The sequence below is a fragment of the Mustela erminea genome, chromosome 10 (genome assembly GCF_009829155.1).
Source record: "Mustela erminea isolate mMusErm1 chromosome 10, mMusErm1.Pri, whole genome shotgun sequence".
NCBI lineage: Eukaryota > Metazoa > Chordata > Mammalia > Carnivora > Mustelidae > Mustela > Mustela erminea.
Window position 1 is genome coordinate 82,099,448 of NC_045623.1, and position 27,870 is coordinate 82,127,317.

General features: G+C 47.5%; 1 protein-coding gene across 2 annotated transcripts; it reads left to right on the plus strand.

Moving 5' to 3' along the window:
* Window positions 1-617: 617 nt before the first annotated feature.
* Window positions 618-27,157, plus strand: OSCP1 (organic solute carrier partner 1). Of its 2 annotated transcripts, XM_032302874.1 has the most exons (11): window positions 618-849; window positions 4,562-4,591; window positions 9,267-9,421; window positions 13,831-13,998; window positions 14,525-14,605; window positions 22,298-22,401; window positions 22,854-22,982; window positions 23,958-24,027; window positions 25,439-25,578; window positions 26,538-26,601; window positions 26,823-27,157. In XM_032302874.1, the coding sequence occupies exons 1-11, from the start codon at window positions 738-740 to the stop codon at window positions 26,937-26,939; spliced, it is 1,170 nt and encodes a 389-aa protein (XP_032158765.1). In that variant the 5' UTR covers window positions 618-737; the 3' UTR covers window positions 26,940-27,157. The 2 variants fall into 2 exon arrangements, with proteins under 2 accessions (XP_032158765.1, XP_032158766.1); XM_032302875.1 differs by lacking the exon at window positions 4,562-4,591 and having other exon boundaries at window positions 659-849; window positions 26,823-26,939.
* The last annotated feature ends 713 nt before the right edge of the window (window positions 27,158-27,870 follow it).

The window sequence follows — 27,870 nt, forward strand, 5'->3', positions numbered from 1 at the left end:
AAGGTGCGGGTGAAGTACAGGGTCGACGTCCTCAAAGTAGAGAAGCAGGTGGGAGGCGTGCTCAACAACGTGAAAGAGAGCTTCGGAGAAGCCTCAGCACGCATCCTCCCGGAGCAGGACAGACAAGACCAGGCCTGGCTTGCTTCACCCCAAGTAGCTTTTAGGAAGGAAACTCAAAACTCAAGGACGTCCGGCCCTTCCCGCGTTCAAAATTAAAGTCCGTTATCATTTCACTGAGTGCCTTCATGGCACTTTGCGTATCTCGTGGATTCCTCTCTGCACCCACGAGAGGTGGCTCGCGCCTCCACGTTCCCTGCGGGGGAAGGCCGCCCTCAAACACCTGCTCAAAGTCGCAGGGCTAGGAAGGGGCTCAGCCACCATCCCACTCCAGGTCCGGCCACCCTGAGACCACTCGGAAGTTCTGCTCTGGCCTTCCTCGTTCTCTGGCTGAGGAACGCGGGTCGGGAGAACGAACTAAGCCACGGCCGCTCCCCATGGCCCGCGCTGGAGGGAAAATCACCGGAGAGCCGGGGACGCAACCTACCGCGGAGGCCGGTGCCGCCGGCCCAATCAGCGTCCGCCCCGGGCGCCTTCCAACAAACGGTCCTCTGATTGGCGCCTTGTGCCAGCCGCCGCGTTGCCCTGGCAACTAGACGACCAGACCCAAAGGCCGGGCTTCCAGGCCGCCGGCTACCCAGCCCCGTGGCCCTTCGCCTCCTCCGCCCGCATCTGGCACCATGTCGCTGCGGACTCTACCGCTGCTCTTCCTGAACTTGGGCGGGGAGATGCTTTACATCCTGGACCAGCGGCTGCGGGCCCAGAACATCCCGGCAGACAAGGCCCGCAAAGGTGAGAGGCGCCCCGGCCCGCACAGCCCAGCCCCACGCCCCGCAGCCCGGTCCCCTCGCGGCCGCCGCCGCCGCGCGCACAGCCGGACTTCCACAGCCAGGCCCCCCTACAGACTGACCAACACCCCTGCACTCCGCGCTCCTGTAGCCACAGATCATCCGCTCAGAGCCCCTCAGGAGTCAAATTCCCCAAAAATATTTTCACAGCAGAAGGATTTAATACCCGTGCTAGGGTCTATTATTAAGGGACCTGACACCCACACACACACATCCCATTTCCTCATCCCCTCAAACTGGAGAGATGATTTCCCTGTCTCTCTTGACAACCAGTCCCTCCCAAATATAGGAGACCCGGCGCCCATCACCTGGGAAACACCCTGCTAGTCCAAGCATCCTCTTCTCCCCCCACCCTGCACCCCAACAGGTGCTGATTCTCCTTTCCTCTGTATGCTATCCTCCTTGAGCTGAGGCCAGTCCTGCTAATTTCAGAAGCTATTTCTAGAAAGGTGGGATTCTGAAATAATGGATGTAAAAGAAAACATAAGAAAGTTGGGTTATTCCCTTCACAATTATTGGAAGAGAAGAAAGTTCTGGAAATAATTATATGAGACTTTCTAAAATGCAAAGTCTGTCATCCATATACACCACATCTAATCTCCAGAGAAATGCCACCCAGAACTCTCTGCCACCATTTTCTTCTTCTTTTCCTCCCTTCTCAACCAACAACTGCTTTCACCAAGTTTCCTGGGATTAAGTGCAGAAGAAATATATAATTCAAGGTAGAGAAAGATAAGTTGGTGTAAAGGTAACCGACATGACCCTAGATTAAAAATGTATTCTCTCCAGCAATCCCTACGCTCAACTGATGTTAAACGTACAGATTCAGATGTTAAGCATACATATTCAGACACTCACTACTGTGTCTGTGTGATTGAGTCCAAGTCCATGCGCAATGAGATAAAAAGAACTCCCTATCGCATACCCTCTCCATTCATTCTGCACACTGCTGCCCATGAGCTTTCTCAAATGCAAATCTGTCCATACGCCCTGCTACTTAAAACCCTTTGTCAGCTTTCACTGATGTTTGGATGAAGACCAAGTCTATGGCAGGACATTTCTGGGTCCCTGCTTACCTGATCTGTCTCCACCTCTGTAGTCCCACCTTCCACCACTGCCTGCCTCCTACTTTGTATCTTAATACCAAACTGCTTGGAGGCCTACATTTAAAACATATTCATTCACGTTTCTGTGCTAATAATCCCCATTCTACCCCAAAGCTCCCATGTCTATGCTAATGGTTCCTCTTCCATACTGCATTATTCGAGAATCAGTTCCTTCAGGAAACCTCCCCACACCAGGCAAGGGTCCGAGAATACTCCCATCGCACCCCATGCATGCCTCTCCCTATCTTACCACTCACTGACCAAGTTATACTGAAATGGTCTGTGGGTGTCTCCCCACCACGTGATTATTTTCTTCGTCTTTGTACTCCAGCACCTAGCATAGCTCCTAGACCAGAATAAATTGGTATTCAGTCAATGTTTGTTGAACTGATGATCTAAATTGGCTGTTTTATATGATGTTGCCATTTCTTCCTCAAGAGGGTTCTGTTTTCCTTGGCACATATGTTCTGTGATTGCTTTCAGGCTAATGGCACCAGTGAGCTGACAGGTCGTCCTTGCACTGGCGGTCTGCATCTTGAAAAATGGTATAAATTAGCAATTAAGAGCATACTCTCTGCAGCCATACAATTGGGTTCCAATTCCAGCTTTGCCCTTTAACTAGATGTATGACCTTGGAGAGTTACCTCTATAAGCCTGTTTCTTTTTCCATAAAACAGGCATCACACATACTCACAGCAAATTTGTGAGAACTGAATGAGATTATGTATTCAACATGTTTAACACAATGAGTAGCAGGTGTTGGCTTTCGAGAGGTCTGGGCAAGACTCTGTGAATATGAAGGGACTGGTTTCCTTTGTCTTCAGGAGCTATAGTTCTTCTGAGTTTGCTAAATACAGCTTTAAGAAGTTTCAGCTCTTTAGTAATTCACATTCACACACCCCTTCCTTCCACAGTTTAGGTGACTTCTCTGAAGACCTTAATCCCCACAACTGTACCATCATGTAGGTTATACTATGCCCATTTTACAGATGGGGAAAATAAAGTTAATTTGCCTGGGGTTACATAGTCAGTAAGAGGAAGAATAAAGAATTTGAACCCAGGTCATCAGGCTCCAGAACTCATACTCTTAGCCTGTATGTCCTTATACTGCTACACTATAGTTCCATTCGTAGGGGGACTGTATCAGAATCCTTGGGGATGGGGGGATGGGAGATCAGGAAGAAAGGGGGAGCTCTGAAAAAATTGTCCAATGGACCCACTGATTTTATGAAAGAAATGACAGAAAGTAACTGGCTCACGGGGACTCATAGACGACAGCCAGAAAACAGGGTGGAGGGTGCAGGATTCAGAAAGCTGAGAATCACCCCCACTATCCCACCAGTGAGAGCTGGTGTAGCCACAGGAGCTGCCGTGACAGTTGCTGGTACACAGAGGCCCATAAAACACCAGCCACGGTCAATGAGTCCCCGCTGATGCTGTGAATGGAAATCATATTTCTTCTAGGTGTTTTCATTCTCTTACACAACTAATTGGTCTCCTGGAGGCCCTGCGGCTCCCACAAGGCCAATGCAGATGCTGCAGTTTTTCACCACGGCAGAGCCTCTAGTTTAGCATTCAACAGAAAGGAAGTGCTCTCGCCATGGGGCAACTTCGGAGTGTTGCATTTGGATGTTGTCCCCGTTTTAAGCAATAGCAAGAACAATAAAAGCCGCCTTGGCCTCACGCCAGTCCTCTCACAAATCTTCATCAATAAGACCCTATTACATTTTGTTTACATCCCTCATTTTACAGAGGGGCTGCTGAGACACACAGCCAGTAAATGATTTTTCCAATGTGAGCAGATCATAGTGAAGGACTGAGCAACCCAATGGTGGCGAAGTTCTATTTTTCTTTCTCTAGCTCCAATTCAGCAGGCAGGTCTGGATAGCCTTGGGCCTTCCTCCCACTCAAAGTACAACTAAAGTGAAATTGGCATAAGCAAGTCATCTGGAAAAATAACAAAGAGCGAAACATGCTTTATCAAATTCCCTTGGATCCTCAGGAGGACCGGGGCGGGGAGCGCGTGGCACTCCAGCGACCTCTGCTGGAGCTGAGCGTCATTGTCCGCAAGAGTGCGGGAACCCCGGGCATGCTTTCCCCAGCCGGCCCCACTTTGTCAACAGCAGGGAGCCAAGGTCCCTTAGAGTTGTGAACCCCTTGAGGCACCACCGCCCCGGTCCTCCTGCGTCAGATGCTCCACTGACTGTGCCACCCAGGCGCCTTTGCAAAGCCTTGTTTTGAATGATGTGTATTCTCATAGCATTAGAGAAAATGACTTCTCGCCTTTCAAGATAAACCCCAGGGGAGCTAGTGCTGGGTTTTCTCTCCCACGAAGCCCCTCTCCAGGGCTTTTTTGGAACTTGTTAATTTACCCATCAACCTTTTCAAAGTTTCAACTGGAAGGCAGAGAGTATTTACATTAGACATTAATGCAAACATGCAAAATGAAGTTTCATTGACCAGATCATTGGAATTGGTATTTTTAAAGCCTCCTTGAAAAGAATGTTCTTGCTTCATGAACGGTGTTTTCTTTTTATATGCTTCATGTAGATGAATGGACAGAGGTGGACAGAAAACGAGGTATGCTATCTCTGGGCTGCATGCGTTCAGTCTGCATCCACAGGCTCACTGGGTCCTTCATCACTGGGCTGACTGGGCGAACACTCTAAATATGTCTAAGGAAAAACACAGGCATGAGTTTCTCTTTAGCCAAGAGACTGGTTGTACATTGGAATCTCTCACTTAAATAAATACAGCATAGCATGTAGGATGAAAACCAAGCACAACTTGGCCAAAGGACCATATGGCACCAGAGGTATTTGTCTCATCGGTTCCAAGTTCTGCAGGCCATCAGCTACACTTCTGGGTCGGCTGTCCTACTTGGTAGTCCTTAAAACAATTCTGTGACAGTATCGCACAGCTAAAGAACTATGCTTCGACGCCAGGGCTCCTCCCTGAGCTGTTCTCCTCCGCACGGAGGAACGGAGGAAAATGGAAGCAGGTGGCTGCGTGGCTGCCGGACGCGCATGCGCTATGGCCTTGTGTCAAATCTTCAGTTTCCCTTTCGGCCACGACTAGCGGCAAACCAGAAAAACTTGCCGGTTCCTCAGAATAAAACCTTAGCCTTTCTCCGCCTTAAATGTCGCAGGGACCTTCCATCACTAGACATCTTGGTGCAGCTGATGCATGTCATCAGCCATCGTCCTGTTGAGTCTCAGTGCTCTCAGCATACCAAGTATGTTGAGGAGATGGCACATGTAGTATCTAAGAGAATGAGCATTAAAACCAAACACCCCATCCTAGTTTCACTTCCACCACCAGCTGTGTGACCTTGGACTTGAACCTCTCGAAGATTCAATGTTCCTCCTTGATAGAGTAGGGAGAATAATTCAGAGTTGTCTTGGGGCTTAAAAGAGAGAATGCATGGAAAGTTCTAAGCCCTGTGCCTGGAACATAGTAAGGATTCAAAAATGGTAACCATCCAGAAGTAGTAGCTTCTCCCTTTTACCCTCGGTTCCAAATTGCATGTTCCTAATAAACAAATGTATAGCACAGGTGGTTGGTAAAAACTCGGTTGCTTTCATCAAGAGAATTATTTCAACAGGCCAGGGTCAAAGAAAAACCTAACTGAAGTGCTTGATATACTTTTATTGTCTTATCATTTCCTATGAGTAATTTTTGGCCCACCTCTTGACACAGGGTGGAATTTCAAGCAAGAGGTGTATATTAGGAAGGCCATTAGTGTACATGATTGAATCACTGGAATTTATTTTAACTTAGGCATTTGCAAAATAATGAGCAGAAACAGACTTCCTAATCAGAACCTGGGACAAGCAACCTGATCTGTTAAGAACTCAGTTGCTAACACTTTTGATGCACCTGTGAAAAATTACTTCCTTCCCTGCCCTTAGTCCCCCCATCCCCAAAACCTGGCTTCTAGTGCAATTCCTGCCTCATGAACTTATGCAAAGCTCATGCAAGTGCCCAAAAACTAATCACCAAGACTGACTGACAGGTCTGCTTAAACCCATTTCTCAGGTTTAACTTAAATACAACGTAGGCTGCTTCTCTAGGGCAGGGACAGTGGCCGGTTCCACTTTGGGTGCTGGTGTTTATCTCATGTCTGGTACAGATTTAGGCCCACCTCAACCAAGTGCTAGGGAAAGCAGAGTGTGAGGTATAAACTTGTCGATTTGTGCCCCCATATTCTTTCCAAAGACTTAAATTCTGGAGGTGGGAGTTCTGGGTACCAGGGCCCTATCATCAAACTGCCATGTCCTCTGTGGGGTCATTTGTATCCACTGCTCGGCCCCCAGGGACAGCGTGTGCTATACTCTGAACAACAGGAAGACTTTCTGGCTGCTAGTGTGCAAGGAGCCATAATGCTGTATAGCCTATTCTCTGCCAAGGGGGAAAGCCTTCCTTTTGCTTTTTACTTTGCCAGAGTGACTAACAATCCCCCCGCAATTTTCTTTCTTTTAGAACTGATATAGTTGGGTCTTAGCTATTTTCACAGATGCTGCTAGGGACTCAAAGATCCTAGAGAAATGGCTCAGCACCCAGGCAAATGGCAGCAACTGAAAGCATCGACAGAATCAGCTGATGTGATCCTTCAGCTGGAATTCTTCCTCTTGGGCACACCTATTTGCCCTACATAAATCCATGGAAAGTTCTTCAAATTCTTTCTCTCAAGACCTCACATGTGGCTTTTCATTTGTACCTATTTGCTTGTAAATTCTGCTCTTGATACAGGCTATGGTAAGAGAAAGCTAGAAAACCCAGTTTCTTGCAGGTCCCTGCTTGCTTAGTTCTAAGCCGAAAGACCATTCATGAAGAAACCCAGAAAAGTTCCTCAGTCTCCAAGCTGTCCACACTGAGGAAATGTTAGTGCACATGAAGGGCAAGCTGCGACCGGTTCACATTGTCAGATGTGAGAGATACCCTGTGTTGGTAATGGATTTGGTTCTTCCTCACAAAGAGGGTAGAGCCTCAAGTAAAGTACAAGGTCAAGTGTGAGTTCACAAATCCGAAAGGAGTCAGTCATTTAGTTCTTTTTTGTCAAAATATGGGAGATCCCTTCTCTCCTTCTCTCTCTAGCCCTTCCATGTAAGAGTTAAATGCAACCAGCCCTCAGCTCCCCCTTCCCCCAAAATTGCTCTTTGAGATCCCTTTTTTTAAAGCTGGATTTATTTATTTATTTATTTATTTGTAAGTAGGCTCCATACCCAGCAAGGAGCCCACATGGAAATTGAACTCACTACCCTGAGATCAAAACCTGAGCTGAGATCAAGAGTCAGATTGTTTAACCAACTGAGCCACCCAGGCACCCCACGATTTTTTTAAAGTAATCTCTACACCGAAAATGGGGCTCAAACACAACCCCATGATCAGGAGTCGCATGGTCTACGAACTGGGCTAGCCAGGCCCCCGATGCTGGTGTGGCCCCAGGGTACTTCTATCAGTTACTTACAGCTGGAAAGGGTGCCTGAAACCATGACCTTAATGAGTTACCTTGCCCCCCTGTCTCTAAAATACATGGTCACAACCAATCACCTGGTGCAACATTTGGCAAGAGAAAGGGGCATTTGTATCCTTCAGTGATAATCACTCATGTTTAATAACTGATTTTGTAAAATTATTGTAAGTCATCGGTTTTCTTTCAAGTTTTAACTATGAATGTATATGCATAGTATTCAGCATCCATATACTGTCACCCTGAGGTCAGGATATATCTGGCTTAATTAATGAATAATCTGTGTTGCAGGGTGCCTGGGTGGCTCAGTGGGTTAAAGCCTCTGCCTTCGGCTCAGGTCATGATCTCAGGGTCCTGGAATTGAGCGCCGCCTGGGGCTCTCTGCTTAGCAGGGAACCTGCTTTCCCCTCCTCTCTCTGCCTGTCCTCTGCCTACTTTCTGATCTCCGTCTGTCAAATAAATAAATAAATCTTAAAAAAAAAAAAAAAAAAGAATAATCTGTGTTCAGGGGCAACCTGGGTGGCTCAGTTGTTAAGCGTCTGCCTTCAGCTCAGTCATGATCCTAGGGTCTTGGGATCCAGCCCCTCATCAGGCTCCCAACTCAGCTGGGAATCCTGCTTCTCCCTTTCCCACTCCCTCTGCTTGTGTTCCCTCTCTTGCTGTGTCTCTCTCTGTCAAATAAATAAAATCTTAAAAAAAAAAAAATGATCTGTGTGTTCATACATACCTGTTCCTATTTCTTATACCAGAGGGTTTTCCTGGCCTTCAGCTAATATTATTTGAGTAGCACAAAATATTGAAATGAATGAGTGAATGAAAAACTAGAATTATAGACACTTTGGTTTGCACATCCCTTAGGATTTTATTATCACCAGATGGAAATTTTCCATTTGAACGACAATATAAGACACATCACCACAGTGTAATATCAATATTATAGACTAAATGTAGAAATTAAGGTGTTCTAAAATGGTGCTAATCTAAGTATATGTTTTGTAGAAGCATTAGAAATGTTTTCATCTCTAACCAGTGGGTAGACTCGTCTATTTTCATAAAATGCTTGTTCTTTAAAAAGAGTCAATTACCATTATTGGTTCCATTTTAATTAAAATTTAATTTTAATTTAATTTTAATTTAATTTTAATTAAAATTTAATTTTAAGTAAAAATGTTATAAATTAGTGGGGCGCCTGGGTGGCTCAGTCATTAAACGTCTGCCTTGGGCTCAGGTCATGATCCCAGGGTCCTGGGATCAAGCCCCGCCTCAGGCTTCCTGCTCAACCGGAAGCCTGTTTTCTCCCTCTCCCACTCCCTTGCTTGTGTTCCTTCTCTCACTGTCTCTGTCAAGTAAATAAATAAAATCTTTTTTTAAAAAGAAGTTATAGATTAGCTAAACAAACTGAAAAATGAGCACTGCTGTTTCTCATTTTAAGGAGGAGATCTAATCTAAAATGTTCATAGGAATCCTTTTTAAAGAAACATCTCCCTTATCATCAAGTGAGAAAACATACGTATAACAGTGGTTTGTAACCACTGAAGCACAACACATTCGTCCGTTGTCACATTTCTGTTTGCTCGGAGACAGTCTCATAAAGCACTCTGGACCCTGCTTTCTGCTGGGACGCCTTGATGGTTTCTCCCGAGGGAGCAGATCTCACCAGCACATCAGCATCCCTACTCTGCATAGACCCAGCTCCTGCATTCCATTCATACACAGACAGCATTTCCTGAATAAATCTGCCTCTGGTACCTTGCTCAGCTGTTTTCTCTCTTGTCTCTACAGTTCTGAATGACATCATCTCAACCATGTTCAATCGAAAGTTTATGGAAGAGTTATTCAAACCCCAAGAGCTCTACTCCAAGAAGGCCCTGAGGACTGTCTATGACCGCCTGGCTCATGCCTCCATTATGAGACTGAACCAGGCCAGCATGGATAAGGTGAGCAGACCGCTGCCTCTGTCCCGTTGGTTGCATTTCTTGTATCTTTGGTGCATGAGCACAGACTGGGTCTAATGAGAGGAGATAAGCTGTGGTGCCTTGCCAAGAAAAGGTATGTGTAAATATCAGTTGTTGGTATTGAGTTCCAGAGTTAGAAAGGACCTCAAGTCATCCATCCCAACCCCTCTGATGATCATGTCATTCCACCCGCCCAAAGAGGGAGCTGGCGTTCAGACCCATATTTAAGAACACACTCCTCAACCCAATGCAAGTGCCTATCCCTAAAAACTTTAATTCTGCGTCATTCTTAATAAACATCAGCTCTGTGATGAGGAAACAAGGCATTTGTAAAGCCAAATCAAAACTGCTTAGTCTTTACTTAGCACGTGAGCATATTGGGGCGCCTGGGTGGCTCAGTTGGTTGGGTGTCCAGCCTTTGGCTTGGGTCTTGATCCTGGGGTCCTGGGATCAAGCCCCGTGTCAGGCTTCCTGCTCAGCAGGGAGTCTGCTTCTCCCTCCCATGAGGGGCTCGTGCTCTCTCACAGTCACTCTCTCTCAAGTGAATGAATAAAATCTTCAAAAAAAAAAAAAAAGGAACATGAACATATCTGTTTCTTTTTCTAAGATTTCTTTCATTTAGGGGCACCTGGGTGGCTCAGTCAGTTTAGCATCTGCCTTCGGCTCAGGTCATGATCCCGGGGTCCTAGGATTGAGCCCCGCATCAGGCTCTCTGCTCAGCAGGGAGCCTGCTTCCCTTCCTCTCTCTCTGTCTGCCTCTCTGCCTGCTTGTGATCTCTCTCTGTCAAATAAATATTTTAAAAAAATTTTTCTTTCATTTATTTGACAGAGAGTGAGCACTAGCAGGGGGAGTGGCAGGCAGAGGGAGGGGGAGAAACAGGCTCCCCGCTGAGCAAGGAGCCCAATGCAGGGTTCAGTCCCAGGACCCCGGGATCATGACCCAAGCCAAAGGCGGATGCTAAACCAACTGAGCCACCCAGGCGCCCCTGAACATATTTGTTTCTTTGGGAAACAAATTATTGGGGCACTCTGATTTTTTTTAAATAATAATTCCAAGTAAATAATGGCAGAGAATAGACAAATCTTCTATTCAAAAAATATTCAAAAATTCAGAATATAGATATCCCCCCTCCCTGTATGGGGGCTATACTCAGTGACTTCCTTCCAAAAGGGCAGTATGAAAAGGGAGAATAGCTGACTTACAGTGGGAAAAATGACAAACACAACAAGGTCAATGGTGATAAGTGATGTTGGTCCTTGTGTACCCTGATGCAGTGTGATGAGGATAGCACTCTAACTCGGTGGTCTTCCTCCCAAAAAACCTACACTCCATTCTGATTGTGAGAAAAACATCAGACAGGTGGGCTGCCTGGGTGGCTCAGTCCATTAAGCAGCTGCCTTCAGCTCAGGTCACGATCCCAGGGTCCTGGGATTGAGCCCTGCATGGGGTGTCGTTCTCAGCGGCAAGCCTACTTCTCCCTCTCCCTCTGCTGCTACCCCTGCTTGTGCGCTCACGCTCTCTCTCTCTCTCTGTCAAATAAATAAAATCAAACAGATAACATTTGGAGGTCATGTTATAAGTACCTGGCCAGTACTTAAAACTCTCAAGGCCACCAAAAACAAAAAACAGTTAGAGAAAGTGTCACAACCAAGAAAGGCTTAAGGAGACCTGATGACTAAATGTAGCTGGGGTCCTGGAACAGAAATAGGACATTAGGGGAAAACTAATGAAATCTGAATCAAATATGAACTTCAGTTACTTTTAATAATAACAATAATAATAACTATTTTTTAAAGATTTTATTTATTCATTTGACAGAGAGATCACAAGTACGCAGAGAGGCAGGAAGAGAGAGAGGGGGAAGCAGGCTTCCCGCTGAGCAGAGAGCCCAATGCAGGACTCGATCCCAGGACCCTGAGACCATGACCTGAGCTAAAGGCAGAGGCTTAACCCACTGAGCCACCCAGACGCCCAATAATAACAATTTTTAAAGAATTCATTTTTTAGCTCCTCCATTATGTGAATTTATGTAAATCCTGAGGACTGAGTGAGTTTCAAGCTTTATACAAAACCTGTGCTTACTTCCTGCCAGGCTAACCTCAGAGAGCTGTCTCCCTTTAACTGTGCCCTTACCTCCTCTCCCTTACTTCTGGAAAGTTACTTTATCTCCTTGAGCCTCCATTTTCTCATCTATAAAACGGGGATAATAATGGCTTTTTCATCAGTTTCAGGAGGGGTAAGTGAGAAAACATAACACACGTAGGCCTGGCACATAATAAATGTTCAGTCAATGTTAATCATCCCTGCACTGCTCGCTCTTCTCCTTCTGCCTTTAAGAAGGTTTAGGTTTCCATGGAGAAGGGACACAGAATTTGGAATCAAAAACCTGGATTCAAGTCTTAGCCTTACCAGTTGCTAGCTGTAGACTCAATTTACTGAATAACTCTGAATTTTCATTTCTTTATCTTCTACCTTGTTTTATCCTTTATTCCTCTCATGGTATCCTATCCACCACAGGGGCTTAACGTGTGATAATGACAACAGAATGTCTGTATCTTCAGTATTCTACATTCCCGCCACACACGCCCCAGGGTATTCCCGGCTATTCAGCTTTCTAAGTTAAATGTTTAGCTGCATGTTGGAGAAATGAGATCATGTAGAAAATTCTAGCAAGTGCTAGGATCTGAACGTCCTGAGTTCAAAGCTCACCCTGCCACTTATTACCAGCTATGTGAAATCAAGCAAGTCTCTTCATTTTTAAACTGGGGCTAACATCTTCGTCATAGAGTCCCATGTGAAGAGTGAATGGGACGAAACAAGGTGATGTATGTGGGTGTGCCCAGCACTACACTCCATGGATGTAATTAGTCTCTCTCCTGCATTGCTGGTGCTCATAGCTTCTCTCCCAGACTGGTTCCTTCCACCTCCCAACCCCCAGACTGCCCTGCCACTGTCAGCGTCAGCCTTCTCCCAGGCACCAGTAGAAAACACTGTGATTGTTTTGGACAACCGTCCTCTTCGGCCCCAAACCTACTTAGCCAGTTCCTTCGAAGAATCATACCCACTTCTTTTCATGGCTTTTTCCATGCCCGCCATCTTTATTCTAGGCCTTATGTCTGGATTATTGCAGCAAAGTTTTTTCATTCTTATAGTCCCTAGATGTTATTACACACCTATCAGGAGCCAGCTACTAGCTAATCTCCCCACCTCCAGTCTCCCTTCCATCCCGTCTCATCATTGCCGGACCCCTAATCTAGCTTAATTACCACTTCCATCGTGACAGCTCGGAGAACTTCAGTAGCTCCCCTAATCCCCACCATGTCTAGTCTAAATTATTTTGCCTGTCTTTCTAAAACCTTTAGTATTCTAACCTTACCATACTTATGACCCCAACACGAACTGCCCTCTCTAATCAGGCTGTTCTTCTCGCTGTTTCTCCCAGGAAAATGGCACATTTGTTGCTGCCTCTAGGCCCCCCTGCACACTGTTCCCCTCGCCAGGAATGCCTCTCCCCTCCCTCAGTCAGTGTGAGCCTATGACTCAGCCTTCTGCTTCCACAAAACCTATCTTGACTACATTGATCCTCACCAGTGTCTCACCTCTGATCATCAGTGGATGGTCAGACCACACGTGGAGCTTGTTGATATCTCATTAGGTGTTGTTCATCACTTACAGTTGCTCTTACACGGTTGTCAGACTTCACACTTGCCACTTGCACACCTACTCTCTCCTTGACTCCTCTCAGCTATTTAACAACAACAGGAAATTAGGGAGTATTTTTTAAGATTGTATTTACTTACATATTTATTTAGTTGAGAGAGAGAAAGAGAGCAAGCTCGAAGTAGGGGAGGGAGAAGGAGAGAGAGAAGTCTCCAGCAGACTCGACACTGAGCGTGGAGCCCAATGTGGGTGTCGATTTCACAACCGTGAGATCATGACCTGAGGTAAAATCAAGAGTTGGCTGCTTAACCGACTGAGACACCCAGGCGCCCGGGGGAATATTTTTTTACAGAAGAGAAAAGTCAGGCTTAGAGAAGCAAAGGGACGAGGCCAGGGCCATCCACAGCACATCAGCTGTGTGGCAGCAGAGGCCTGGTTTTTGAACTTGCTCTCTCTGAGTCCAGGACACAGTCCGGGGCCCCGCAGCTGCCGATGCTGTTCCTAACGTGTTCCATCAGTGGCACGCATAAGCTGACCAGAAATCCTGGTTTTCCCAAGAGTGCCCTGTCGTCCTAGCTTCATAATTCACCATCCCCTTTCCACTCTCCGTCTGAATGATCACCGACGTGGTCGCCTGAGCTCCAGGAGACGCCCAGAACGGGTTTTCCGTAAATGCTGCCTGAACGCGTGTGTGACGGTGCTGATGTCTATTTCTGTGTATTTTGTTCAGCTCTATGACCTGATGACTATGGCTTTCAAATACCAAGTACTGCTGTGTCCCCGCCCCAAGGATGTGTTGCTGGTCACTTTCAATCATTTAGACGCCATCAGGGGTTTCATCCAAGACTCCCCAGCCATCCTGCAGCAGGTGGAGGAGACATTCCAGCAGCTGACTGACGTAAGCGGGTTGCCGGTTCCTCACCGCTCAGCCCCATTCTTGTTCTCGTTCCCTTGTTAAAAAACAGCCAGATTCTATGACAGACAGAACAGGATGAGGGGTGGCAAAGCCTGCCACTCTCCCGAAAAATTCCAAAATTCTGCACGTATCCATTTGGGTCACATAATAGGCATTCCCATCTGAGGCCCTCTCTCTGTCTCCTTCCACGATGGGAAAGCAACAACACAGAGCATGGCCATGTCCTCCCAACTTTTCTAAAAGGCCGTTGGCCGTGGACATTCTGCTAAATGTTGGGGAAGGGTCCCTCCAGATCTTTGGGGAACAGGAAAGGTGAAATGCCCCCCTGCACAGGCGATGCCTGATAGGGTCAGCCTCGTGGACTCTTGGTCTACCATGCTCACCCCAGCAGCCGAGTCCCCTGCCAGCTTCTCTTGCCCCCGCCCCCAAGTGCCTGCCTAGCACTGCCTGTCTGTACTTCTCACCTCACTTCTGGAAGTGAAGTGTCTCTCTGCTTTGCCTCCGGCAGAGATACGGAGGACTCTCAGACGGGGAGTTCCAGCTGATTCGGCAGACACTCCTCATCTTCTTCCAGGACCTGCACATCCGGGTGAGTGACTGGGCGACCCGGGGACCCCGTGCCACCGCCACCCGAGGGAGACAGGGTGCCGAGTGATCAGGCGGAAGAGGGCTGAGGTTGCCCATTAGTGATTCCTCTGTGTTTGGCTCCATAATGACAAACTTCCTGATAAGAAATCTCAGCAGTTTTTCAGTCCACCAAGGAAGGCAGTGATACTGCCATTCCTTCCCAGTTCCTTGAAAATATGATTTGTTCTCTTCTCCGGAGGAAATGTGTTCTCAAGGCTACCAGTCCGATCTTAATAATAAAGCCTTTTCTCAAACCATTCGCATCCTTAACCTCTCCAGTATCTGACGCTGTCAGGAGGCTGCAGTCCCACCCCATGAAACCCACCTTACCAGGACTCTCCTGACCCCAGACCGTCCTGGCCTTGTCTTACCCCTCCCGGCTCTGTGCCCCTTACTCCTTCTTCCTCCCTTTCCTTCACCTTCACCTAAGACTTTGGCGTCTCACCTACACCTTCCCTTTGCTCCAGCTCTGCCACCTAGACCCACGTCTCCACCCACTACGGCGTAAGGTCTGCAGCAAAACTCGTCTCCAAAATTCCAGTCCTGCCCCACTTCCAACTTCCCAGTTTCTGTTGAGGGCCCCACCACTTCTTCACTCAGTCAGCTCTAAAGCAGAGCATCGCCTTCGATTCCCCTTCTCTGACCCTCCTCTAAAGGCCTCCCGAGGCTGCCTTTTTAGGTTATACATCCTCTTTTCCCTTCCTGCTGCCCCCAGCCTGGCTCAGGGCCCCCTCTGCTTGCTGGCTGTTCCTCCCAACTGACGCTGCCTCCTGACCCTGTCAGGCCTACTCAGGACAGCTCTACACCTTTTAAAAACACACTGTGGAGCTTTTGAATGTGGGGCCTGTCTCTCTTGGGTAGGACTTTGATCCTCTCCATAACTTAACACACGGCTGAGGGAAGGATGGGTGATAAGGCAAAAGGAGCCGAGGCTCTAGAGTCAGGCATCCTTGCCTCTAAATCCCAGCTCCAACACAGCTCCGTGACCTTGGGCAGATCACCTCTCTTGAGTGTTACCTTCTTCATCTGATGATGCCTGACTGTGAGCGCACAGCTGAAGCAGTGTGTGTAATACGTGTGTATTCGCTCATATGTGTACAGTACAAAGTGCTTCCTTCCAGAAACTGGTCCCAGTGGTTACCTCCTGGTTGTGGAGAACTGCATGGAGGGTGGGAATAGGACAGAGACTTATGTTCCACTCTATACCCTTTGAACCTTTGGAATCTTGTACTTGTGTAGGCGTAACATATTCGCACAATAAAATTCAAAAAAAAAAGAAGCAATAGGATGTCCTTAGTGCCTGATCATTATTTCCCTTCTGTGGATCAGGGAAGACAAATAGGTTCCAACTCGGAGGCCAATTTTATGTTTAACCCTCATGAATAATTTTATTTTCTATGGCTCGAGGAATAATAACACCAATATAAATTAAGATCTCTAATAGTCATCGGTTAAAATAAAAAATATGAAAGTACAAATAACATTACATTTTGTATTACTTTAAGATATTGAAAGCTTTGCATCAGATTCTTATCTAAACGGGGCCTATTTGGACATTGTTTTATGGATTATGGTGATGTGAGCCGTATTGATTTCGCAGTTTTGACAAGAAAAAAAATCGTTATAATAAAAAGACACTCCTAATAATAAGCTTATAACAAAATCAGTAAAGTATATTAAACTACAAAATACATTAAGCTTTATTTGCTAAATAGGCAAGCAATGAAACATCAGAATGTTCATGAAGAAAAACAGGAATCACGTCTCCTGACAATATTCAGCCACTGCTCCGTGACGCTCGGCTGGTCTTCCGAGTCTGGTCTTGCATGGTATTTCTGTTCAGCCACAATTTGTGATTGCCGGTGAGGATTTTCTGTTTTCAAAACAGCCCTGATAGTCTTTAGATTTGTTTGTAAAACTTACTGACTAAATTAAGAAAATACAGGTCTGATCTAATACTCCCTTGCTCACTGTTTAACCAAGGCGAATACAAAACGCCTCATCCTGATATCCAGAGCTTTCTGTGGTATGGAGAAACAACAAGAAGTAGTCTGAGTGTGCTCGAGGGCCTGACCTGCACTCGGGGCTGGCCAGTTCCACTTCCTGTGGAACCGCAATCCGCTTCCGCGTGGACTCCTGAGCCGTTCTTTACAACCATCCCCATCCCCGACCCCCTCAGCCCTCCAGAGCTCTTCCGGAGTTGCCTCCAAAAGGGCAGCCTCCTCAGCTCAGCCACTCTCTCCTGTCCTCTCATTCCCACTCATGCTTCCTTCCCTCGGGTGCTCCCCGTGGTTTCAGTCATTAGAAAACAACATTCCGTCTTCGCCTCTTCATAGAATGTTCCCTATCCCTCCCCTCCGTGATCCACTCCCCTCGGAAATAGCTCACCCCTGTAAAACTCCTCGGTCTAACGCATGTTTATGGAGTGCACTGTTTTCAGTGTTAGAGATACGAAAATGAACAGGACCGAGGCCCTGCCTAACGGGGTTCTGCGCTAGTAGGAAGAGGCAGGCAGGATAAGGAAGTCAGGTTCTTGTTCTAATAACCTTAGGAAGATGGCAAGATAAGGGAAAGTTATAAAGGGCAACAGGGTGAGATGTCGCGTGAGACCAGTGCTATCCAATAGCACGTCTGTCACGATGGAGGTTCTAGATCTATGCTGTCCAATATGACAGCCACCAGCCTCATGTGGCTATTGAGCACTTGAGATATGGCTAGTGTGACTGAGAAAATGAATTTTTAATTTAGCTTCATTTTTTTAAAGCTTTTATTTATTTATTTGTCAGAGACAGGGCCCACACAAGCGGGGGGAGGGGCAGAGGGAGAAGCCCAGGACCCTGCGATCATGACCTGAGCTGAAGGCAGATGCTCAACCATCTGAGCCACCCAGGCGTCCCTCATTATCTTAATAGCCACACTTGACTAGTAGCTCCTGTTAGGTGACCATGCATCCTTAGATGAGAGAGTCAAAGTCAAGCCAAGGGCAGCCTTTCTGAGGACAGACATTTTAGTTGAGAATGTAACTAACAAAAATCTCAGGGAAGCACATCTAAATGGAAGGGACAGCACATTCAAAGGCCCTGAGACGGAAAAAGCACGATGTGTTCCTTAGAGAGGAAGCCAGCATGAGTGAAACCCGTCTAGGCAAGGAGGGGTGTGCCATCACAGGTGTAGTGTGCAGAGGGGCACTAACTAATCAGACCAGACATCAGCCATAACCAGACTCGCTTGGCTTTATGCCCTAGGGAGGCGTCTTTTCTAAGAGTAGAGAAAACATTTCAGGCACCCTAAGGTCAGTGGTAACGTCTGATCTGTGTTCTGGAAGATGAACTGCACAGGACGGGGCGGAGATGGGACAGCAGTGAGGACACTTACAGAAATCACAAAAATGAAAGTTCTTGGCATAGGTGCTGCCAGTGGAGACAACGAGAGGTCATCACCTCTGGGGTATCCCTTCCAGGCAAGAGCAGTGAGGCTTACTGAGAAGTTGAACGTGGGGAGGAAGGAAAAGAAGAATGAAGGATGACTGCCATGTTTCTGGCTTGAGCAGCTGCTGCTGCCTCATGCCACCGAGAGAGAGAAGGACTGAGGAAAGTATATTTGAGTAGACAAATTAATTAATTCTATCTAAGTTTGATTTGCCGATTAGGCATCCGAGTAGCAATGTCAAGTGAGCAACTGAATATGCAGATGGAGAGCCCAGAGGAGGGATTATCAGCCTACAGCACAGAGGTGGCCTTTGAAGTCTTCTGGCCCCTTGTGGAGGCTGCTCCTTTTCCCTCATCCATGGGTAGGTAGGGTGTGAGAAGCAGGGTCGCATTCTGCCACCTCTCCCCTCCACCCCCACCCCCACTTTCCCACCATGATTCTCCTGCCCTCAGCAGTGCGGCCCTCCTCTAGGGAGGCCAGACCAGCAACCACAACACTGTGCAAAGCCCCGCACGCTTCACTCACTGCTGAAGTTGCCAAGCTGCTCACCCGCATTCCCGGAGCAGTCACATCCCTGGCTCACCGTCCTCCTGGCCACCAGAGCCCTGCCGCCACCCTGGGGAACGCGAACACTCAGGGACACGCCTCAGCCAGCTCTCAGGCCCCACAGCTCTGCAACCTGCGTTTCCTCTTTTGGTAGGAAACATGTGCTTCCTACCCTCAGGAACTCATTAGAGAAGGGGAAAAGGGACAAGCACCTTACAGACATTTGATTTTATTTATTTATTTTTATTTATTTATTTGATACACAGAGAGAGAGAGCACAAGTAGGCAGAGCAGCAGGCATGGAGAGAAGGGGAAGCAGTCTTCCCGCTGAGCAGGCAGCCCAATATAGGGCTCGATCCCAGAACCCCGGGATCATGACCTGAGCTGAAGGCAGCCGCTTAACTGACTAAGCCACCCAGGCGCCCCCAGATGTTTGATTTTAAAACAGAAGAATATAAAGAGAGAGATCACAAAGGAGAGGGTGGTCAGTTCTACTAAAGAGAATCAAAAGTCAGGGCGCCTGGCTGGCTCAGTCAGTGGAGTGTGTGACTCTTGATCTCTGCATTGTGAGTTCAAGCCCCACATTCGGTACAGAGATTACTTAAATAAATTTTTTTTTAAGATTTTATTTATTTATTTGTCAGAGAGAGAGCGAGCGAGATCGAGCACAGGCAGACAGAGTGGAAGGCAGAGTCAGAGGGAGAAGCAGGCTCCCTGCGGAGCAAGGAGCCCGATGTGGGACTCGATCCCAGGACGCTGGGATCATGACCTGAGCCGAAGGCAGCTGCTTAACCAACTGAGCCACCCAGGCGTCCCTAAATAAATTTTTTAAAAAAGAAAATGAAAAGTCTTCATAGAGGATCTGATATCTTTTTTAAAAAGTATCTTTTTAAAAATATATATATATATCTTTTTTTAAAAAAAAATATATTTTCACAGGCCCATGGGAAATACAGGGAGGGGTTAACAGGACACCCTTGTTGGAGGACATCACCACAATACAGGCATGAGGCTCGGATCGGCCTGGCATATTTGGTGGTGCAGGGGGTGGGGGGGTGGGGGGGAGCAGAAGGCTGCAGGCGTTTGGGTGTGGCTGGAACATAGGATTTAAGGAAGAACGTGGCTACAGAGAAGAACAAGGGTCAACGGGACATTATCTGGCAGGCAGTAGAGGGCCACTGAAACAGGAGAGGGACAAAGTCAGAAGCTTAGAAGAGTCTCTTCAGTAGCCGATTGGAGAGGGATCCCAGCCAGGTGAGGGGGGAGGCAGGGAGCCCAGCTAGGTAGGAGGCACCTGCAGCAGCCAAGCCAGAGGTGACAAAGGTCTGCCTTAGAGACAGGGTGGAGGAGAGGGCCCAGATACAAGGTGTGATCCCTGGAGAGGCAGGGCTTGATGACCAAATAGACATGGGAAGGCGGGGGCAGGGGAGTGCAGATTGCTGGCATGGTGCCCAGGCGGTATCATCCACGACGATTGGGAACACCAGAGAAGGATCGGGTTTGGGAAAACAATTGATGACCCTGTTCCAAGCAGGGTGAATTTGAGGTGCATCCCATGGAAGCTGTAGGTGGGCACATGTAATGGGCAATGGGATAGAGGCATCCAGTGCCCAGAGAAGAAAGCTAAGTGGCACCTCAAGATCTGGGAGCCATCAGCACAGAGGTGAGCACTGGGAATAGATGGGATCAGCTGGGGGACAAAAGGGTAGAGTGAGAGGAGGAGGACAGGGGACAGTTACACTGGGCCAGCAGAGGGCCTGGGCAAGCGGACAGACCCAACAGTCCCATCCAGCCAAGGGCAGGTTGTTGGGTCGAACATAGCTACACACTGGACGGAAGCGTGTACATTTCAGACCTGCTGTGACATAGTCAACATTGCTGCAGTCAGGTTCACAGAAAGTCCAGCACATACTTATACATTCCCACTCCTCCAAAATTTCTTTCTCCACGCTCGTATTCACATCCCTTGGTCACAGAATCTCAAGGTTTAAAAATTCCTTAACAGTCATCCAGACAAACCCGCCAATCAAACCAGTTTACACATCCCCCCCCCCCAAAAAAACATGCCCTGTGCCCTCCCATCTCTGCTTCTAAAATGTCTTCACACCCACCTTCCTCTAGGCCCACTTCCAAACCCACAGTCAGCCTACCCACCCCCATGCCTGTGGTCATTCTCCTTAGTGGGCTACTTAAGTAAGCATATGCTAGCCAGCATCTCCTGCTTTATACTCTCCCTTTTCCCCATTTTATGTTCGGGTCCTATGTCCAATTAGACTGTAATACTGAGCATATTAGCTACCATGCTTGGAGCACCTACTGTGCATCAGACTCTGTGATAACTGCCTTTTCATTATCTGATTTAGCTGGTAGCACTTGCCCATTGAATAGAACTGAATAATATTTGAATTATAATAATTGAATAATAATAGAATTATAATTATTGAAAAATAATAGAATTATGACCCCTAGTATAGCAAAGAGAAAACCAATGCACAGAGAGGTTGTGTAACCTACCCAAAACCCAGAGCCAGCCGCTTCACATTACTTGTTCGCATGCAACAGATGCTTGCTTTTGAGGATATTTTGAATATAATATTGTAGCATTTTAGAGTTTGAAGGGGTCTTCAAATTTATCTCCTTTTACAGATGAGGAAGCTAAGATCCAATAAACTGATTAACTGCTACAGCCTTTTGGGATTTTATGTGACCCTGACGTCAACACAAAGTGTGCAAACCAGGGTGCACCCGGCTCAGTCGGTAGAGCATGCGACTCTTGATCTCCAGGTTTTGAGCTTGAAGACCCATGTTGGGTATAGATATAGCGATTACTTAAAAACATTAAAAAAGGCACACAAACCAGGAAGTAGAAATTAGTATAATGTGGTGTTTTCAGTCACACAGAAAACCTTCAGGCACTAATGCCAACCGGACCCATGTGCTCCAGCCCCACCAGTCCAGCACTTGGCCAAAAGATTAGGTTCCAGAGTCAGAAACACCAGGGTTGAATCCTCAGCTCTGCCCCTTATGAGCTGGGGGATCCTCGAGGAAGTGTGTCAACCTCTGTCTGAGCTGCCAATTCCACATCCCTAAAATGGAGGTTCTCATGGCTCCTGCCTCAGAGCTGTATGGGAAGTTCAGGAGGGAACTGAGGAATGGGTGTGGACTTCGTTTTGAATCGTAGCCCTCTTACTGTTCTCTTTGGGCAAGTCCCCTCACTCGGGGAGCCTCAGCTTCCTCATCTCTAAAATGGGGTAATACAGGACACCTGGAAGCCTTGCTACACACTTCAAAAGATCTGTTTGTACAACACTGTAACTCTTCAGGGCTGATTATGCTGAGTCTTTCCCTCTCATTGTTGTTGTTTTGTTTTGTTTTGTTTTGAAGATTTAATTCATTCACCTGACAGAGATCACAAGTAGGCAGAGAGGCAGACAGAGAGAGGGGGGGAAGCAGCCTCCCTGCCGAGCAGAGAGCCTGATGCAGGGCTCAATCCCAGGACCCTGAGACCATGACCTGAGCCAAAGGCAGAGGCTCAACTCACTGAGCCACCCAGGCACCCCTCTCATTGTTATAAACTCCCTAGGTAACATCCCCAAGCCATTATATACTTCCCTTCCTCAGAGTGCTTGTGTCTAGGAAAACATACCAAGAAAAATGACAAGTGTATTTGTTTCCCCAGGTATCCATATTTCTAAAGGACAAAGTGCAGAATTCTAATGGTCGCTTTGTGTTGCCGGTGTCTGGACCTGTTCCCTGGGGAACTGAAGTTCCTGGACTCATCAGGTGAATTCTCAACTGTAATTGTCAGACCAATGTTTGGGGTGCCAGGAAACCAACATGTGGGCCACCACAGAGAGTGTACCCTGCTCGGTCCCCCGCTTCCTTCAGTAAAGTGTGGCAGTTAGAAGGTCAGGTTCTCATGCCCAGCTGTGCCGCCCAGCGGACACTTGAGGCCAACCACCCAGTTCTTCAGGATTCACTTCCTCATCTGTTAAATGGTTGCTGTGAGTGTGGATAAGATAGTAATGCTCTGAAGTGCTCACACGGCACCCAGCACATAACGTGCGCTTGGTAAATATTATTATTACTGTATTACCACTGTTATTGCTTCAGCCAACATCTTTATCTTGAAGGAGTGCATGAATTCCTTTTTGTCCCATAGTACCAAGAATAAAGAAGCCTCCAGGACTCCCCAAGCTTGGAGAACATTCCATCATGTCATATTTGTATTGTAGAATATTCACCGACAAAGGCAAAGAAGCAAAGAAGGTAGAATTCAAGCATGGTGGGCACTATGTCACCGCACCAAAAGAAGGTTCTTTTGAACTTTATGGAGACCGCGTCCTGAAACTGGGAACTAATATGTAAGCAAATTCTCCCTCCCTGAATGAGTTCAAGTCCAAGAGAGGTCACTTCACTTAAAAAAGCAACTTGACTTCCGCTATGAAAATCCCTACTGACAAGTGAAATCGTTTCCCCTCAGATACAATGCATGCAGAGCGCTGACATTTTCAAAGGGCGCCTGACATTTCCAAACATAGGGCTGCTCATGAGGCTGAAGAGATAAATGATAGTAAATGGCCATGGAAGAGAACTAGCCCAAACCTGCGTCCCAGGGGAGGTCAGAAAGGCGAGACCGTCACATAGTGTTCCCGTGCTCTGCGGGAGTATACCTCCCTTTCCCAGAAGAGCCATTTCCACGCAGCTTCGCGGGTATTTTTCTTTGGGAAAGTGTGAAATCTGAGTGGCTGACATCCACTTCGTTATATTCTGTACTCCCAGCACATTTCTGGATACTATTTATTTATTTATTTATTTATTTAAAGATTTTATCCATTCATTTGACAGAGAGACACAGGGAGAGAGGGAACATAAGCAGGGGGAGTAGGAGAGGGAGAAGCAGGCTTCCTGCAGAGCAGGGAGCCCGATGCGGGGCTTGATCCCAGGACCCTGGGATCATGACCTGAGCCGAAGGCAGATACCTAACAACCAAGCCACCCAGGCGGCCCTCTGGATGCCTTTTAATGTCTCAAAATGAAAGTGATGCACTACATTTATGAGTTAGAAGGAAGTGGGTGTGGGGTGCCTGGGTGGCTCAGTGGGTTAAGCCACTGCCTTCGGCTCAGGTCATGATCCCAGGGTCCTGGGATCCAGTCCCTCATCGGGCTCTCTGCTCAGCGGGGAGCCTGCTTCCTCCTCTCTCTCTCTCTGCCTGCCTCTCTGCCTACTTGTGATCTCTCTCTGTCAAATAAATAAATAAATTCTTTAAAAAAAAAAAGAAGAAGGAAGTGGGTGTGAAAGGGCTGGACGATGTTTTCACAGTTTTCTGTTGATACCAGGTACAGTATGAACCGGCCCGTGGAAACCCACATGTCTGGAGCATCCAAAAACTTAGCTTCCCGGACACAGGTGAGCTGCTGCCTTCCTTCTTCAACTTCAGAGCTTATTTCTCGACATAAAAATCTGGACGGGGAGAAGAGTGGAAACGCTAGACTTCAAAGCTAGGCAGCATTTCCCTCACTCTCATTGTTTGCGATCTTCTCAGTTTGGCCTTACAAGTACAAAGGTTTTTAATTGTAGTTTCTCATGAAGACTTCCAGTGATCTGACTAATTAGGTAATTTTAGGCTCGGCTCAGCCACCATAATTAAGCAAGAACCACACACCAGGCCAGGTGAAATAGCATTTGTACCCAAGCTCCTGGGGATCTGCGGATGCTGAGTCCGTGCTCCCATGTCTCCTGATCATCGCAGCAAGCCTCCATAATGCGGGGCTACCCTATATAATGCCGTGGCAGCGAAGTTCAAGTGGGATTTTGGATTCTCTGAATTCCATCTTTATAAAATCTCACAGAAATAGCTACTAGCTAACTCTAGGACAGGTCAGGAAACACCCAGCTCTTTGGCAAACATTTTTTGAACGACTTCTATGGGCTGGGAACCCAGGGATGCAAAGGTAACTTAGAAGAAGAAATGGGCAGGCAGACCAAGGTGTCAGGCACCAAGGGACAAAAGAGCAGAGCGGTATTTGGGGGGAAGCGGGGAAGCAGCATCTCTCCCGCTTGGCTAGATCATAATGCAACTGAGGAAGGTGGCCAGAGACTCGCCTAGACCAGGACCCTGGGGCCCGATTGGAAAGAGGCTTAAGCAATTTGGACTTTGCCATTTAGGCAAGATGCAGAGGGGTTTATCTCCAGTGAGGAAGAAGGGAGAGAACTCTACTTTGGATAACTGGCGGCAGAGTGACCAAAAAAAAAAAAAAAAAAAAGGACAGCAGAGCAGGGAGCAGCTGGTTTAGAGGAGCAGAGTAGGCTTGGAAGGAGGGGTGAGGGTTGAGCAGGGCCAGACAGCAGGAGGAGGAAATGGGTCCGGGGTGTGTGTTCACCATAGTGACCACCTGAGGGCAGTGTGGTAGCTCCTATGAAAGGAGTGCCCTTGGCCCTGGGGCATTGGCTGAGGCTCCTGGTAAATGCCCAGGGAACTAGACTGACGGAAGAGGAAGCAATGTTCTTCTCCTAGGAAGGTCGTCTGAGGAGAACAGGGATGCCTGGGGCCCTCCACTCATCTTGAAAGTGTGAGAATCTCTGGTTTGCTGTGAGAATCTCTGGTTTGCTGCCTTGCTGAAAGTCCTTCTGCTTCTGATGTGGATTGTTTGTTTGGGTTACGCCTGTTTTCTACAATTTATTTGGACACAGTTCTTCCCAGGACAATTGAAACAGTTACTGTTTTGCCTGGTTCTGTAATACTGCCGTGGGTATCTGGGTCTCAGCAGGAAATGTGATCACCTTCATGTGGCTAAAAATCATGAAATTGTTTCTGCAGGAAATCATTGCTCCAAACCCTCTTGCTAAAGAAGAGCTGAATTTCTTGGCCAGGCTGATGGGAGGGATGGAGATTAAGAAACCCAGTGGCCCTGAGCCAGGATTCCGGTTGAATCTCTTCACCACGGATGAAGAGGAGGAGTATGTTTTAAACCTGTTTCTTCCAAGGCATATCTAAAAATCCTAAGTGTGATAAGAACCAAAAAATGGCCATTATAAACCAGTATTACTTATAAACATAGCTGTAAGGGTCACAGAGGAAAACCCAGCAAATTCAATCACCTACTTAAAGAAGAATCCACCAGTATTAAATAGTCTGAACCTTCTGGATTTTTTCAAGAAATAGTTCTAAGGTTTTACTTAGCAAAGCGTAGCTGAACAAGAAATATTGGAAGTCAAGATAATCATAGTAAGAAAAATCTGTTAAGAAACCAGAGGAGAGTCAGAGCATGATATCTTTGGGATAAGGTAGTCTCCCCCAAAACCAATAAGGATAGTAACCCACCCAGATTTACACAGAGATTTACAGTTTATAGAACACTTTTGCACCATTATCTCATGTGATCCTCCTCATACCCCAATATAGAACCGGGCGATTCTAGTTCCGTACCCACTGAACTAACTTTTGTGCATTTCTGTGTGACAGGTACTATGGTTAAGTGCCAGGGACACAAAGAAGGGAGCATAAGACCTAGAGCCTGTCCTCAGAAGCTCACAGGGTAGGAAGAGAATGTACCCGACATGAGTTAGTTCAGTGTCGTGTCATAAATGTGCTAATGGAGGACACAGTGATTGACTTTGCACGGGCAGATGGAGGGAGCTGGCATTCGGGCTTGGTCTTGGAGTTTGCCAAGCAGAGGAAGGGGGAAAAACATTCTCAGCCCAGTTCAGTACATGCAAAGGCACAGAGACAGATAAGGACCTGACTTTCTGGAGCATAGGCTGCACTGCTGGGGATAGGGCAGAAAGCTGAAGGGAAGCGGCAGAAGGTGAGGCAAAAAAAAAAAAAAAACAGGCTGCCAAATGATCAGATGCCAGTGTGCCACGCTGGCAAGGAGAAAACTCTAACCTTTGACCCGCTTCTCTACCACCTCCTGCAGACAAGCTGCGCTCACCAGGCCAGAAGAGTTATCCTACGAGGTTATCAATATACAAGCTACTCAGGTGGGTGCCCGTGATTACACAAGCCGGGGGTCGGTCCCATCCTCATCTCGGGCTAACCTTGAATATCCCAGGCCCTCCCTCCATCCCTCAGCAGCATGTACCCAGAGTCCCTATCCTGACACACATCACAAGGGCGGGGCAAATTTCAACACCATCTGCTCAGAGAAGCAGCCGTGCTGACGCACCCCCTTCTCGGCCTTGCCCTCTCACTTCTCCAACAGGACCTGCAAAGGAACAAGGAGCTGGCTCGCATCATGGGGGAGTTTGAGGTCACGGAGCAGCCGAAGCAGAGTGCCAGCAAGGGGGACGATCTGCTGGCCATGATGGACGGGTTCTAGCTGCGCTGGCCTGGCACCCCCACCCCGCCGCCTGTGGCACCCCACGGAGGCCCCAGGGAGCAGAATGATGCTGCTCGTTTTCGACCAAGTGCGCAGTTACCTCTCATCCCTGTCTGTGTTGTAACGAACTACACAAGCCTCCCTCAAGGAGTACTGTGTCTGCAAGGCACACACATACACATGTTTTCAACAAAATAGATTCTGCCTTTTAAACTGGACGTTTTCCATTTTCTTCTGCCTTATGGCAACTGTCCAAAGCATCCTGGGCCATAGGTTCAGGCGCCAGAGTCACTGAGGGGGCACGTCTATTGCTGCTTTCCATCGTAGCTTTGCAGTGGACACCCATAGCCCACAGATGCCCATCTGTGAGCCCTCACGAAACTTCAGAGCTTCCCGGGATGCACTCGGCCTTGGGAGTTGGCAATAGGTGGGAAAGGCAGTTGAGGCCCAGTTTAGCCAGTCCTCCTCTGCCCGGCACCCTGGAAATTGTAACCTCAGAGGCCCAGTAAGCCAGGCCACGACAGGGGACATGCAGCTGGGCCCCATGTGGAGCAGGCAGGTGTCTGTTGTTCTCTTGCTACCTTTGTGTGCTGTGGGCTTATCCCATGTGGCAGTGCATCCCAAGGAAACAGTTTGTTTGATGTGTACCCTTTGCCCCCCAGAGTCTTACTCTGCCACTCAAGTGTTCTTGTCTTCTAAAGAACCGGCCTCCCCCCAGCATGACGCACCATGACATCCATCTCCACTTCGCCCTCAGTGGCGGGGCAGAGCCTTAAGTGGATAGGATACGTGGGAGGCACACATGCTGTTCCACTTTCCCTTCCCAAGACCAGATGAGTTACTTCCCCTGGCAGGAGGCCAAGTCTAATTAAGATCCATGTAAAATCTCTCAGGCCAGGGCTGCCCTAATTGCTTCAGGAAGAAGCATTAG